Below are 15229 nucleotides of genomic sequence, written 5' to 3'. Positions count from 1 at the left end.
CTCCAATGCCCGCAGCCTTCCTCTCACCTCCCCTCCGTTCTGTAGCTGACTTTAGTTAGGTAGCGCCCCCCCCCCCCCCCCCCCCCCCCCCCCACCCATGTATACCGTCCCCTCCCATCCAGTCCCAGAAGAAAAACAAAAAACAATCTAACCCATACAATTCAATAAAATAATATATAACTGTCGCAACAACAACAACAACAAAATTTGCCACTCAAACCAAATAAAAAGTTAAATTCCATAACAATGTGAAGTCAAGTAAGTTGCAGTACAGGTCAATGAAAAGAAAGTTATAACATTTATACATTTTCCAGCTCCTCAATCACAGTCCATGATCCCTCTTCCAGCTCCACTCCTCACTTCTGCCCCAAGCCTTCTGCCTTCAGGAACGCCTCAGCCACCTCCACCGTTTCAAACTAAAAATCTTTGGGTGTTGTACTTCACCCTCCGCTTTGCTGGGTATACCATACCAAATCGCACCCCCTTGTATAGTGTCGCCTTTACTTGGCCGAATGCTGCTTGTCTCTTCGCTAACTCCACCATCAAGTCCTGGTCATTCAGTCCCTTGATGTTACTGTTACAAACCTTACCGGTGGCTTAAGCCTCCAATCCCCTCTACCGTCCGTCATCTTCCCTACTTAACTCCCGCCCCCTTAATTACACCCTCTACCTTCTCCAAAAGCAAACAAACAAATATTAAACACCAACAGTCCCATAAAACAGGAGGGGAGGATGGGAACATCCATCCCCCGATAAATGTTTCACCCCTACAACTTCTTACAATCTCAGTATTAAACAGCAAACCCCCCACCACCCAAAACAGATTAAAATCCCCCATACCCTACAGCCACTTCAAACATGTCCCCGACCATTACAAGGTGCCAGCACCCTGTATCCCAAGCATTGTCCACTCAGTTCTCACCCAGTTTATGCTTCTTAATGAAGTCTTCAACCACTTCTGGGATCTTGAAGTAATACTCCCAGCCCAGCCTCCGAACGTCACTCATAATTTCGCCGGGTAGAGCACCCCAAACCTCATCTGCCACCGGTACAGCACCACCGTGGCCTTGTTGAAACCTGCTCGCCGCTTTGTAAACTTGGCTCCGGTGTCCTGATAAATGCGGATGTTATTTCCCTCCCAGTCGCAGGTACGTTTCTCCCTGGCCCATCGCAGAATCATCTCTTTCTGCACAAATTTGTGGAGTCTCACTTTCACCACCCGCGGTGGCTCCCCAGCTCTCTGCTTCTGCCTCAGGGACCTGTGCCTCGTTCCACTTCAGGCGCCTTATCTAGCACCCCTTCTGCCACCAGCCCCGCCAGCATCTTTGAGACGTACCTCGTGGCACTCACACGTTCCACTCCTTCAGACAGGCCCACTATTCGCAGGTTCTGCCTTCTCAAGGTATTCTCCTACTCTTGCACCTTTGCCATCAACATTTTACAGAGGTCTCCTAGGAGGCCCACCTCCGCCTCCAGAGCCACCACACGATCGCTGTGGTCCGTGATCACTCCTTCGATCTCCCAAATCTGTGACCCCTGCACCTCCAAACACCTCTCCACCCGTTCCAGAGAACCCTTCAGGAGGGCCACAGCTTCTTCGATGGCCTTTGGATGATCCTCACGTATTTCTTTCCTCTGTTTATGGAATTCCTCTTTGATAAAAGCCATCTGTTCCTGTATCTGGGACCTTCCAGCTTGCATCAGCCCTTCCCCTGCCTGCATATTTAAAGAGGCTGTGCTGCAGCACAAGACTGTTTCAACTTTTCAGCCAAATTTTTCACTGTTTTCTGCTGGGTCTGGTGACCAGCAGACCTATAACTCCCGGGGGAAACTACTACTCGAGCCTTTTCATCAAAATTCCACCCAGTTTAAGCAGGAGCTGCCGTGTATGTGACCATTCATGCCATGGTCACAGCCGGAAGTCATCACAGTGGAGAACTGTTAACACCCAAGAGCACTATGTAAGTGCCAGGAACTGTACTTGGAGAAGGAAGGGAATGATGCCTCATTTGTATTACATAGTTGGCTTTTATTTATACATTTAGAGTACCCAATTATTTTTGTTTCCAATTAAGGGGCAATTTAGTGTGGCCAATCCACCTACCCTGTACATCTTTTGGGTTGTGGGGGTAGACACTGAGAGAATGTGCAAACTCCACATGGACAGTGACCCAGGGCCGGGATTCAAACCCAGGTCCTCAGCGCCGTAGGCAGCAATGCTAACCACCGTACCCCTTACATGGTTGTCTTTGACAAGTGCTGCAGGCAACAACCTTTAAAGTAAACTATGTTATTGCCAGTCACTGCCTCTTATTTGGGTGCAGGTAAGGGGAAACATGGCATTGCCATTGATGCCGTGCACAGTTATGAAGGATGTGATCGAGTTCTGATGACATGGAAACTTTAGTTTGTCTTGGTCCTGCAAAACAGTGATCAAATGAGGCAATGTCACCCTCCCCAAGTTTCACCAGTACATAAACCTCTCCAAAAGTTACCACAATCACTGTTTGTGTGTTCCATTTATGCCCCCCTTTATTTTTAAGAAATGCGACTGATCAGTAAATGGGGGAGAGGTAGAAGAGGTGGGACTGCAACAAACTTTAGATATCTTAGATATTTTCTCGAATTATGCAGTACTGGATACTTTTTAAGCAAGTCCTAAATGTTGTATTCCGAACAATGCCTATACTGCCCAATTGATGTCACAACAACACCAGGGTGATAAATTCTTTGGAAACTAAAGAAGGGACACTACAGCAGGGGGAGGGGAATTGTGCTTGTGGCAGAAAAGAGAATAATCCCATCTCTCAAAAAAACTAGCTTGCACGTTCACTGCTGATCTAGTTAGTAGTCTTGCTCTCCCCATGCTCCTTCTCCATGTTGTGACCAAAGGCAGAAGCTCAGTGTACCTGTGCAAAAGACAAAGACACAAAAATCTCCCACAGTCTTCCCCCTCGAGATAAGGGACAGATTGCATTCCAGGGAGAGACAAATTGGGAAGTGAGACAAACTGTGGAATTATGGAACATTCCTAACAAATACAGGACAGTGGGTCACCCTGAATAAACACCCTTGTGTGTTCTGAGCTGGATATTGTTTCTTTCATACAGGTCATCGAATGTTTCTCCATTTTTTTTGGTGAATGATTGAAAACACTTTGAGATGAGGCTTGTTTATTTCCAGTCTGCAAGTCATCAATCAGAGTGCCAGTTGTAATCCAAATTCACTCTTTCCTTAACTGTAACCCCCTCTTTTGAATAAGGGAAAAGCTATGTTACATTGCTGTGCGTTAGAAAACTTCAATAACTTGGCAGCCAACCAGTATCAAGTTTAGGTAGAGTAACATTTTGTCTCCCCAAGTTGAACTTTGCCGAAGCAGTTGAATTTACTGATCTAGAATATGGGTTCTTCTTTTTCTTTACTTTTGATCACAGAAAGTGAATGTTCGTAGAGAATTTTTTGTACAGGAGTCTCATCTTTACAAACTAGGGAGGGGTGGGGGTTCAATATCATGTGTTTGAGACCCTTGAGCTATCAATGGTGATAATCATTTTGCCCGGCTGTATTGCAATCCAGATTCAAGTGCTGCAGGGACAGTGCATAAACCTGATGTAGTTGCCCAGCAACTACTTTATCACTTTGAGAACTTGCATGTTTGACGTAACATGAAGTGTTCATCTAAAAATGTCAAAACATTTTTAACATTTCAGAAGCTGCTCTTTGACCTCCCATTCTTTTCCTATTTCCACTATTTTTCCTGTTAAGATTACCACTTCATATCACTGACAGTTCAGATTATGTCTGACACATTGCTAGGGTGTCGCATTCCAGGCCTGGGCTGAAAAGGTAATGTAGATGATCGATCATTTAAAACATGTTTAAGTCAACGTGATTTATGGCTTTATTTTGTTTTATTTATAATCTTACTGCAAAGGAATTGTTGCCATGTGAAGCAAGGAATTATTGAAATTCAGTCTGTTTACTTCATCCATTGAACTAGAATTGCAACACCTGAACTATTATTTCGTATTCTTAGATGAGTTTAACCCCATCAGAACAGATCTCTCAGTCAACATCAATTGATATTTTAGATGCAAAATTATCTTATGTCCATGATTTGCTGCATCAGTTCCCATGCATTGTAGGTGCTTGTGACCAACAGTTTGAGTTGGCAAAATTAGAGTAGATTAATTTTGAAATTGGTCCTCAGTTTAGGAACCTGGGAGCAGGAATAGACAGTTCAATCCCTCAAGGCATCCCGATAATGGGTGCCTATATCTTTGACTTCATATCCCTCAATAGACTTATTTTAGCAAATTATTTCAAAAGATTTCAATATATTAATTGAGATAGCTTTGATATTTGGTGGAAGTGTTTCACACTTCTACCACCCTATGCATGTATAAGTTTTTCCTAATATCTCTCCTGAACACACTGGCTCTGGTTTTAAGGTAATGTCTCTCTAGTTCTAGATTCCTGCAGTGGACTTTGTCCAAATTCCAAAACCTAAATTGGGAACATCATAAACCAAGTGCATCTTGTGACCTGGGGTTCACTGGGTAGATTTTAGACATCATTCAGTGGAGTGTGCCATCTGCCTGCCAGTTGCTTCTGTCTGGTATCTACCCAAAAATATATATATATTTAAAAATAATTTAGAGTACACAATTCTTTTTTTCCCAATTAAGGGGCGGCTGAGCGTGGGCCAATCCACCGACCCTGCATACCTTTGGGTTGTGAGGGTGACACCCACGCAGACACGGGGAAAATGTGCAAGCTCCACACGGACAGTGACCCGAGGCCGGAATCGAACCCAGGACCTCAGCGCCGTGAGGCAGCAGTACTAACCACTGCGCCACCGTACCTCCATATCTGCCCCAAAAACAATATCAAGATTAGATCTCGAGATCTGCGGTGGGCCTGTTCTCCTGATCTTCTACCATTCTCTTGAGAGCTCTCGGTTGTTACCAACCCTATCACTTCTGCCTCGAGTGAGGAAATCCGATTGCTCTGGTCAGTGGTTGCTTTCTCATGTCCCACACTGTCACCTCCTGGGTCTCCAGTCTCTGCTCCCTTCTTTCCAGCGCTGCTTTGAAGGGGGCCAAAGCGATTTCTATGGCCGTCCTCATGGCCAACAGGAGGTCCTCCTTAATGGATATCCTGTGTTTTTGGAGCTCTATTGAAAAAAGCTCCATCCATTACCCTTGTCAGTAGGTGGGCCAGCGTTCGTGTTGGCTCACATCCTCCATGCTCTGTGTTTATTTGCTCTGAGGTTTGGATCTTCCTCTCCCGTCTTTTGCTCTTGCTATTTTTCTAGCTCCATGGCTGATTTGAGGACATTTCTTTGGTTGTTCGTTTAGGATGAGGGTGGAGGTTTTTTTTTTGTTATTTTCCTATTTATGAGTTAAAAGGACATAAATTGAAGTTCGCAAGGGAGAACCACCTTTGATTCGATCACGCAGCACATCATTGCCACCACCAAAAGCCTGCCATTGTTTTTTTTATGAACTCTGCCTTGTCACAGTTTGGGAGGATATATTTACAAGTGCCACCTGGGCCCTTTCTGGGATCCCGCGAACCAATACCTATCATCCCCCTGGGTCTGTCACAGTGTTCATCGCTGTAAATAATATTTTGCTGAACAGTATGGCCTCCCCTCATTCTTGTGTTAAAGCACTGATATGTCTGTCCCACTCAGCTTTTCCTTAAGCTCAGTCGGTCCTTCTCTCTTAAATGTGTATCCTGTAAAAAAAAAAATGACTACGTCGACCCTCAGGCTTTTAAGATGGACACAGACTCTGGATCTTTTCACCAGTCCATTGAGTCCCCTCACATTCGAAATGACTATTCTAATGGGAGGTTTCTGGTTTCCCCCCTCTCCTGTGAGGTCAGCTATACTTAACCCCTGGGGTTTCCCTCTGTTCATGGCCATCCAAGATGGCTACCGCCTCCTTCCAGCCATCTCCATCTGTGACCTGTTGTAACCAACATTCTATCCCCCCTCCCCCCCATCGTGCTCTTCTGCCATTGCAGTCCCCACTCCCCCATTAGCTCCCCTCCCCACCTCCCTCCCTCCTTTTGCCCCTTGTCCCACTTGGTTTGTAGCTCCTGCCAAGCGCTACCTCCCGGGAGGTGCGTTGGACACCCCCCACCCCCTCCAAAACATTCCTGTGCACCAGCTTGTCACTAGTGTACTGGCTCCTCCTCCCCCCCAGGAAACACATTTTCTTGTATTCATCCCATCTGATTCCACCCACTCCCTCCCCTCTGTGTCCCCAAGTACAATTACTCCTTTTCCCCCCTTGACTGTGAAAGTCCGCAATAAGTTTGTTTTCCCTCACTGCTTCTTTCCAAGCTCGTTCTTTTGGATGGACTTGCTTAATTCATAAGGCATATGTAGTATTCTTTACCCCGGTATGTGAGCCATTGTCTAGCTGGATACATATCGCCAAACTGCACCTTGCTTTTAAACAGTGCGGTTTTGGGCCCATTAAATTCTGCCTGTTGTTTGACCAGGTCCATTCCAATATCCTGATGCAAGCGAATGGTGTGTCCTTCCCATTTGGCCAACGATCTGTAGGTTCTACCAGTGGGATTTGTTGCCTTGGTCGTCTACCTTCCCCTTCTGCGCCATCACTGACCTTGCCGCCATGGCTTTGGGGGTAACAATCCGCTTCCCCTGGTCCGTGGCTGCCTTTTCCAGGTCCCAAACGTTGTCTCCTGGGCCCGCAGTCTCCGCTCCGCTCTGCCCATTGCTTCCTTTATAGGGGTCCACATGCCACTATGTGGTCCTCTTTCACTGCTCTGTGCTTCTGGAGTTCTGTTGTGTTAAACTCCATCAGCCCCTCCATCATCGACTGGGCCGGCGTTGGTGACACAGTTGTGTCCGCCATGTTCGGTTCTGGGCCGTCCTGCAGGTCTCCCTGTTCTGGGATTGAGGTTTTCCTCTCTGCTTTTACCGGTTTTGTGGCCTGGTTGCTGTCTTATCTGCATCCTTGTCGATTAAGTGGTAAGATGGGGGTTAAGCTGGGGAACATTTTGCACTTTTGGTGCCTGTTTGACAGGGTTAAATGGTCCAAACAGAAGTTTCTATGAGAGAGAGCAATCTTTAGTGCGACCACTCAGCTCATGGCCACCAGCGGAAGTATCTCATCAGAGTATTTTTGCTCTTGGTCCAGTCATTCTGCCTCCCAGTCTATTCTATATGTATTTTAAAATGCAACTTGCCTTGAGGCAGAATTTACTTAATTTTGCTCCACTAAGAACAGTGAAAAAAGTGACTAATTATAGTGACAGTAATTTGTGCGAACCATTATTGGTTGCTAATTTACTTTTTTTGAGTAGCTTGAGCTCTGTGTCATGCTCAAAGCAGTTTCAAGAATGATTCTTTCATTGGGCAATAATATGGCAGGGTAAATTTGAGCCCCATGTTCTGTTCCAATTGTGAAAACCCAAGACGACGAGGTTAAAACCAACAGAATAGATTTCAGTTTGGATTGAAAATTATGGGTGTGCTGAAGACATCAAACAACATTGGCACAGTTTGATGTTGGGACAAAGCAACCAGACTTTAAAGTTCAGTTGCTTGTCAACCCCAGGTTATGGATATCATAAAGTTAGGAAACAAACTGATGCAATGCATTTCCTTGTAAGCGTGAAATGGATCATAATTTTAAACGTGAGATAACCTTTGCCTCTTTGCCATTATTTCTGCAGTGCAACAGTTGATTCAAAAACTTGTGAAGTGAAATATATTTTTCAGTTGCAATTGATTGCATCTTCAGAAGGTATTTACCTTGTTTGATTATTAATTCTATATATATTTTTATTCATCCCCACCCTCGCAGGTGTAAATGTCATGGTCATGCCAGCGAATGCATTAAGAATGAGTTTAATAAGATGGTCTGCAATTGCAAACACTACACAATGGGAGTGGACTGTGAGAGTTGTCAACCATTCTACAATGATCGGCCTTGGCGGAGGGCCACTGCAGAGAATCCAAACGAGTGTCTGCGTGAGTATGGCAGTGTGGATAGCTTGTAAAATTTCAGCATTCTTTCAACGGGAATAGTCAGCAAAATGTTCTGTCCATTTATAGTTAACTGGTGAAAAATTAACTCCTGGAGTGATTTATTTTGTTTACATACATGTCAATTTATGTGAACTATTAACACTTTTATATAGAAATAAGTCACATCAATGAGACGCTACAGTGTTTCTACAAAGAGAATGTAGGTTGAAGTATGCAGCATCACATTTAATTGTGAATTTGCTTTTATTTAATGCTTGAATCCTTCTGTCTGGAAACCTGAAATTTTGTTTGTTTAACCATTCCCTTTCCCTGCTATTCCATCACTCCGTTAAATGTTAATGGCTGAAAGTTCCAGTCAGGCTCTTAGTGGCTAATTGTGTATTTCACTGGCAATTTATTTTCCAGAGTTCATATTAAATTGGACTGAAATTGAAAGAATGTGCTAAACTAGACCCATCATACATACAAAATAGAACCAAAAGTCAAAATTATCACAGAAGACTTTCTGCGCAGAAATGACCCATTCAGTCCACCAAATCTGTCGTTGCTATGAGCTACCTGATTTAATCCTACTTTCTTGCTTAGGCCCCGTAGTTTGTTCTTGTTCTTTTCCAGCAACTATATCGTATGCTTTTTAAAGGAATCGGTTTACTCTGCAATAAGGATTTGTGGCAGAAAATTCCACACCCTAGCAACCCAATATTTATATTCTCGCTCCATAGCTTACCCACTGTTTCCACTGTTTCTTTTTCCTTGGAAGATGTGATCTAAAGGGTTTCCACAGTTTTGCTAACTGTAAAAGTGGAAGTTTCTCCACCACCCCCACATCCAAAAATATCCTTTATAGTTCATGAGATTAAAATCCAATTGAAGTAAGTAGCCAAACCTACAAATTCTTATGGCTATCATGTGTGTGATGTGGAAGAGAAATGTGCAGTTGGAAGCACGCTACTGAAGTGCACTGAGAACAATTGGTGATCCTAGAAATGGGCAAACTTAAAAATTCGAAACTTCGGGCAGCACGGTGGCACAGTGGTTAGCACTGCAGTCTCACCGCGCCGAGGTCCCAAGTTCGATCCCGACCCTGGGTCACTGTCCATGTGGAGTTTGCACATTCTCCCCGTGTTTGCGGGGTTTCGCCCCACAACCCAAAGATGTGCAGGGTAGGTGGATTGAACAAGCTAAATTGCCACTTAATTGGAAAAAATGAATTGGGTACTCTAAATTTTTTTATTCTAAACTTGCATTTTCGATAATTCCTCCCACATCTCGTACCCCACCCCTCCCACCAGCAATCCATTCATGGACATATTAGTAGAGCTTGTGTGTAGGTGATCAAGTTTCATTTTTGTTGAAGGTTTATTTCTAAAACTACAATAAATCAATGAAGGAATTTAGTGGGATGTAAAATCCTGGTTCTGGTGTTAATGGATGTAAATAAAATTTGTTCCTCCGAAGGTTCTGATTTTAGTGGCTAACGCTTGAAAACCTCCCATAAAGTGTATTCACAAGTAGTGAGTGAGATGCCAAAATGTGTAGATATTGTATATGCCTTTTGAGCAGTGTGCTTCCAGTTCGGGGGGGGGGGAGTAAAATATAGCAACTGATGGTTTAGCTTATTCACGATTAGTGTACCTGAGCAATAAATTCCACAGAGCAGCCCCACCCCCAACCCAACTACAGTCCTTATTCCTCATCTGTATTGAGTTGACTGGTTTTACTCTATATTGGGTGTGGTAGGTGGAGGATACAGTTGGCCTCCGTATCCTTTGATTAGGTGGAGAAAGATGACCGCGGGCCCCATTCATAGTTGCAGTCCAGAGGCTCCTGCAAAGTCAACGTATGCAAACATTTTGGGTGGCACAGATTGAATGATTTTCTGAATTTTACTGTCAGGTTTCACACATGAAGGAAGATCAGGTGTGCAAGATACTGGATGATGCTGATACAGGCAGATTGGTAGCTCAACCAGGAGTCACAACTTTAGCAGGAAAACTTTGGCAGAAAAATGTTGGAGATAGAAAATAAAGGATTTCGCCCTTTTTTTTGGCTAATTGTTACACAGCAAAAATTCAGACACTTCTTATTTTTCTGATTTTAGAATTTCCAAATTTATGTGGATGATTTATTTTGAATTCTGTTCATTTGATTGTTGAAAAAAATATTCTAAATCCAGATTTGTGGTTATACTTTATTGTAGTTATATCTTTTGTTGAGCCTTTTTATTCAAAGGTATCCCTGTCGGATGAATGGGCCAGTAATTTTTTTTAAATAATCTTTATTAGTGTCACAAGTAGGCTCACATTAACACTGCAATGAAGTTACCGTGAAAATCTCCCAGTGGCCCACTATGTCGCCTGTTCGGGTACACTGAGGGAGAATTCAGAATGTCCAATTCACCTAACAAGCATGTCTTTTGGGACTTGTGGGAGGAAACTGGAGTACCCGGATGAGACGCATGCAGACACGGAGAGAAGGTGCAGACTCTGCATAGACAGTGACCCAATCGAACCTGGGTCCCTGACGCTGTGAAGCAGCAGTGCTAACCACTGTGCTGCTGTACAAACCTGTTCCTGATGGCCAGCCCTTGCTTATTGTTCATTAGTTGCAGCAGCTAACCACTGTGCTACCGTGTAGCCTGGGGCCAGTAATTTCAGCACCACTGTTACCAACCATTTCAACAGGGAAAACTGCCAACATTTCTTAATAGTTAACTTCAATTAATTTTGAATTTTTCTTATTGGGAAAGGGTTCCAATTCCTGGTTATTAGTCAGTTAATTCTTCTTATTAACTGTACATTATCCTGAAGCACTGATTCTCCTTTTCTTTCCTCCTCCTCCTAATTTCAGGCTCCATTAAACTAATAATGAATGGATAAAATAAATAAATTTACTGTTTGCAGTCGTGGCCTACCTTCCGGATTGGTTACTAACTTGAATCTGCTGACTTGCACCTCAGTGATGTCCTGTCCACCTGTATCCAAATGTCATTGAGTTTTTTTTTAACAGTGTGGAAAGAGGACCTTTGGCCCATCGTGTCTACGCCAACCATCAAGCACGTTTGCTCTCATCTCATTTTCTAGCACTTAGCCCTCTAGCCTTGTATGCTAAGTTATTGCAAGTGCTCATCTTAGATGTTGTGGGGGTTCCCGCCTCCAGCACCCTTTCAGGCAGGAGTTCCAGATTCCCACCACCCTCTGGGAGAAAATGTTTTTCCTCACATCCCCTATAAACCTCCTGCCTATCACCTTAAATCTATGGCCCATGACTATTGACCCCTCCGCTAAGGGGAAAAGTTCCTTTCAGTCACAAAAACAATCTTCAACCATCATACACTGCCTCCCGTCACTAAGCCAATTTCAGATACAGTTTGCCAAATTGCCCTGGATTCCCTGGACTCTTAACCTTCTTGACCAGTCTCCCATGCAAGACTTTGTCAAAACCCTTACTAAAGTCCATGTAGACTACATCATCTGCAATACCTTTGTCTATGCACCTGGTCGTCAGTTAAAAAATTTAGTCAAATTTGTAAGACATGATCTTCCTTTGCCAAAGCCATGCTAGCTATCCTTGATTAACCCTTGCCTCCTCAAGTGGAGATTAATTCTATTCCTCAGATTTTTTCCCATAATTTCCCCACCACTGAAGTTAGGCCTGTAATTTCCTGGTTTTTAGATTTATTGTTAAGTGTACCGAGGTACTGTGAAAAGTATTGTTCTGCGTACAGTCCTGTTAGATTGTTCCATACATGAAAAACAATGGATATATAAAGACACAATGTAAATACATAGTCATGGACATCGGGTGAAGCATAGAGTGTACTGCCACTCAGTAGAGAAAATGCAATGAGGGATCAGTTCAGTCCATCAGACGGTCATTCAGGAGCTTGGTAACAGCGGGGAAGAAGATGTTAGTGTGTGTTCACAGAGTTTTGTATCTTCTGCCCGATGGAAGAGGTCGGAAGAGAGAATAGCCCAGGTGGGAGGAGTCTTTGATTATGCTGCCCGCTTTTCCAAGGCAGCAGGAAGTGTAGACCGAGTCAGTGGATGGGAGGCGGGTTCGCGTGATGGACTGGGTATGTTCACAACTCTGTGTTTCTTGGGTCGAGCAAGATACAGCCAGATAGGATGCTTTCTGTAGTGCATCTGTAAAAATTGGTAAGAGTCAATGTCGACATTCTGAATTTCCTTAGTTTCCTGAGGAGGTATAGGCGCTGTTGTGCTTTCTTGGTTGTAGCATCCATGTGGGTGGATCAGGACAGATTATTGGTGATGTGCACACCTTGGAATTTGAAGCTGTCAACTGTCTCCACCTCAGCATCATGGACGCAAACGGGTGTGTACGATACTTGGCTTCCTGAAGTCAATGACCAGCTCCTTAGTTTTGCTGACATTGAGGGAGAGATTGTTGTTATTACACCAGTCCACTAGGTTGCCTATCTCCCTCCTGTGCTCTGACTCATTGTTGTTTGAGATCCGACCCACTGCGGTCGTGTCATCAGCAGACTTGAAGATGGAATTGGAGCCGTATTTTCCAACAGAGCCGTGTGTGTATAGGGAGTATAGTAGGGAGCTAAGTATGCAGTCTTGTTGGGCCCCAGTATTGAGGACTATTGTGGAGGAGGAGTTGTTTTCATCCTTACTGATTATGGTCTATGGGTCAGGAAGTCGCGGATCCAATTGCAGAGGGAGGAGCCAAGTCCTAGGTTTTGGAGTTTTGATTATGTGCTTCGCTGGGATTCTGGTGTTGAACGCTGAACAGTAGTCCATGAATAAGTCTGAAGTAGGGGTCCTTGTTATCGAGATGCTCCAGGGATGAGTTTAGGACCAGGGAGATAGCGCTGCTGTTGACCGGTTGTGGCGGTATGTGAATTGCAATGGATCAAGGCATTCTGGGAATATGGAGTTGGTGTGTCTTGTGAACAACGTCTTGAAGCACTTCATAATGATGAATGTCAAGGCCACCGGACGATAGTCGTTGAGGCAAGTTGCCTGGTACTACTTTGGCACCAGTATGATGGTGGTCTTAAAGCAGGTGGGAACCTCAAAATAGAGTAGGGAGAGGTTGAAGATGTCTGTGATTTCCCTACTTCCCTTCTTGTTTGGCTGGAATTTTGCTCCATCTCCATGTGGAACCATTACGCTTATCACGCCCTGCTAAAATCATGTCTGCAGTGTTGGCTTGTCAAGGTCTGCAATTAAGAATTGTGGAGGACTCTGACATGAACCAGCTTTGAGAGAGCAGAATCCAGCTGTCTACCCCCAAAAAAATGAAAACCATATTTAGAAAGAATAAATCTATCCAGGTATTTTAAATTGTAACAAACTGAACCACCTCAGCCTGTGGTACTGTAGATAAAATGTATATAGTTGAGGATTGACAATGAACAGGTGGATGTGTCTGATGTTGCTTGGGAAGGATAATCTAACAACTGTTCGATGGCAAATTTGCAAGAACATTTTCAATTAGACCATTAAGTGATGTAGAAAAAATGTATCCCATAATTTCCTGTATTCTGCTTATAATTATTTACTAAGAATTGGACATCTATATTTAAAATGGATGCTAAAGTGCATAGATTGCAGGTGGAAATATAGAAGCTGCTGGAATTGATCAGCCATGTCCGCATATGGAAGTGAAAAACAGGTTAATGTTTCAGGTGAAAGCTAATGCTTACTGTGTTGCAGACTTGAGATGTGTCTGTTTTTATTTCACTTCTAGCATTCACAATCCTTTGCATCTTTGAATGTACTGTGCTGCTTCTTGTGACGTCACAAAATAATAATTGAAAGAGGTGTTTAAAGCCAGTGTGTCTCGGACTTAGATCTTCTTTCGCCTTCCTTCACACTCATGCTGATTTTCATACTGATAACCAAGTAGTCGCTAAACATTTTGCTCAGTGGGTAATGTGCGTTATCTCTATCTCTATTTCTCTCTCTCTGTCTATGTCTTTGTCTCTCTCTTTCCCTCAATTCACTTACTCTGTCTCCCTCTCTCTGTCTGATTCTTTTTGTTTCTCTCTCACTCTGTCTTTTCCCTCGCCCTGTCTCGGCCTCCTCGTTTGCCCTGGTTCTGTCTCTTACCAATGCTCTATTCATACTAATATTTTAATATTTTACTTTCATCCCCATGAGGTCCTGTTTCATTTGGAAAAAATTTTTTTAAAGAAAGTATTGCATTTATATAGTGCCTTTCATGACCTGAAGAGGAAACAATTTGCTTTCCAGTTAATTAAGTACTTTGAATTGTAGTAATTAATGTAGAGCAAAAACCACAGCAGCCAATTTGCACCCAAGGTCCTATAAACAGCAATGTGATAATGACCAGATCTGCTTTAGTGATGTTACTTGAAGGATAAATATTGACCAGTATAGTGTTTTGTAATGAGGAAGATCTAGCCAATTAAGTAGTTTGCATCAAATTTATTTTACCATTTTTACTTCTGCAGCTTGCAATTGCCATGGCAAATCTGCGGAATGCTACTTTGATTCTGAGCTCTACCGAGCCACTGGACATGGTGGACACTGTCGCAACTGTATTGAGAATACAGATGGTCCTAACTGCGAGAGATGCAGGGACGATTTCTACCGCCAGGGTCCGGAAGCCCAATGTCTGCCCTGCAGTTGTAACCCAGTGGGTGAGTACAGATCTGTTGAAAACAGGTTTTTTAAATGTACTTGTGTGTGCACACTTTTGAACAATAATGTTTTGGTAAAAGCATCAATTGTGCGCTTTGCATTCCTTGGTAATTTATAAACTTTACTTACGTACAGATCTGTAGTCTCAATGAGCTAGAAATAAAAACTGACAAAGTGGTGGTGGCGTTAGAAGAATTAAAATTTCGGCATTCCTTTGAGATTTTGAAGATGAATCAATCTAATATTAGATCAATCAATCTAGTATTTACATCTGCCTCCACCTTTATTTATTTTACAGGATATTATTAAAATTGTAATCCCATACAGTTACTGCAGTTTTTCTGACAGCACAGCTGTTGAATTTGCATTAAATCCTCTACATCAATCTCATGTTTATCACTTTAATGTGAGTCCAGCATTCAGTAGAGTCTGCTCCCAACATAACCTGATCCTGTTATATAGACGTGAGTCCCTTCTGGAGCGGTCCTGGCGCTGAAGGACCCGTGTCCCAACGTCGGGGAAGAGGAGACTGAGGCGAATACTGAGTCATCGTCCCATG

The 15229-nt window shown here is 43.4% G+C and overlaps 1 protein-coding gene across 1 annotated transcript in view; it reads left to right on the top strand.

The window, feature by feature from the left end:
- Positions 1-15229, top strand: part of lamc1 (laminin, gamma 1) — a 342939-nt gene that overhangs the window by 240085 nt on the left and 87625 nt on the right. The window contains exons 4-5 of the mRNA XM_038794612.1: positions 7848-8014; positions 14481-14669. Of these exons, the coding sequence (XP_038650540.1) occupies positions 7848-8014; positions 14481-14669 (356 nt within the window). The remainder of the gene's footprint in view (positions 1-7847; positions 8015-14480; positions 14670-15229) is intronic.

The sequence above is a fragment of the Scyliorhinus canicula genome, chromosome 4 (genome assembly GCF_902713615.1).
Source record: "Scyliorhinus canicula chromosome 4, sScyCan1.1, whole genome shotgun sequence".
Taxonomy (NCBI): Eukaryota; Metazoa; Chordata; class Chondrichthyes; order Carcharhiniformes; family Scyliorhinidae; genus Scyliorhinus; species Scyliorhinus canicula.
Note: the sequence above shows the minus strand (reverse complement) of the source record. Positions and strands in the feature narration are given on the sequence as shown.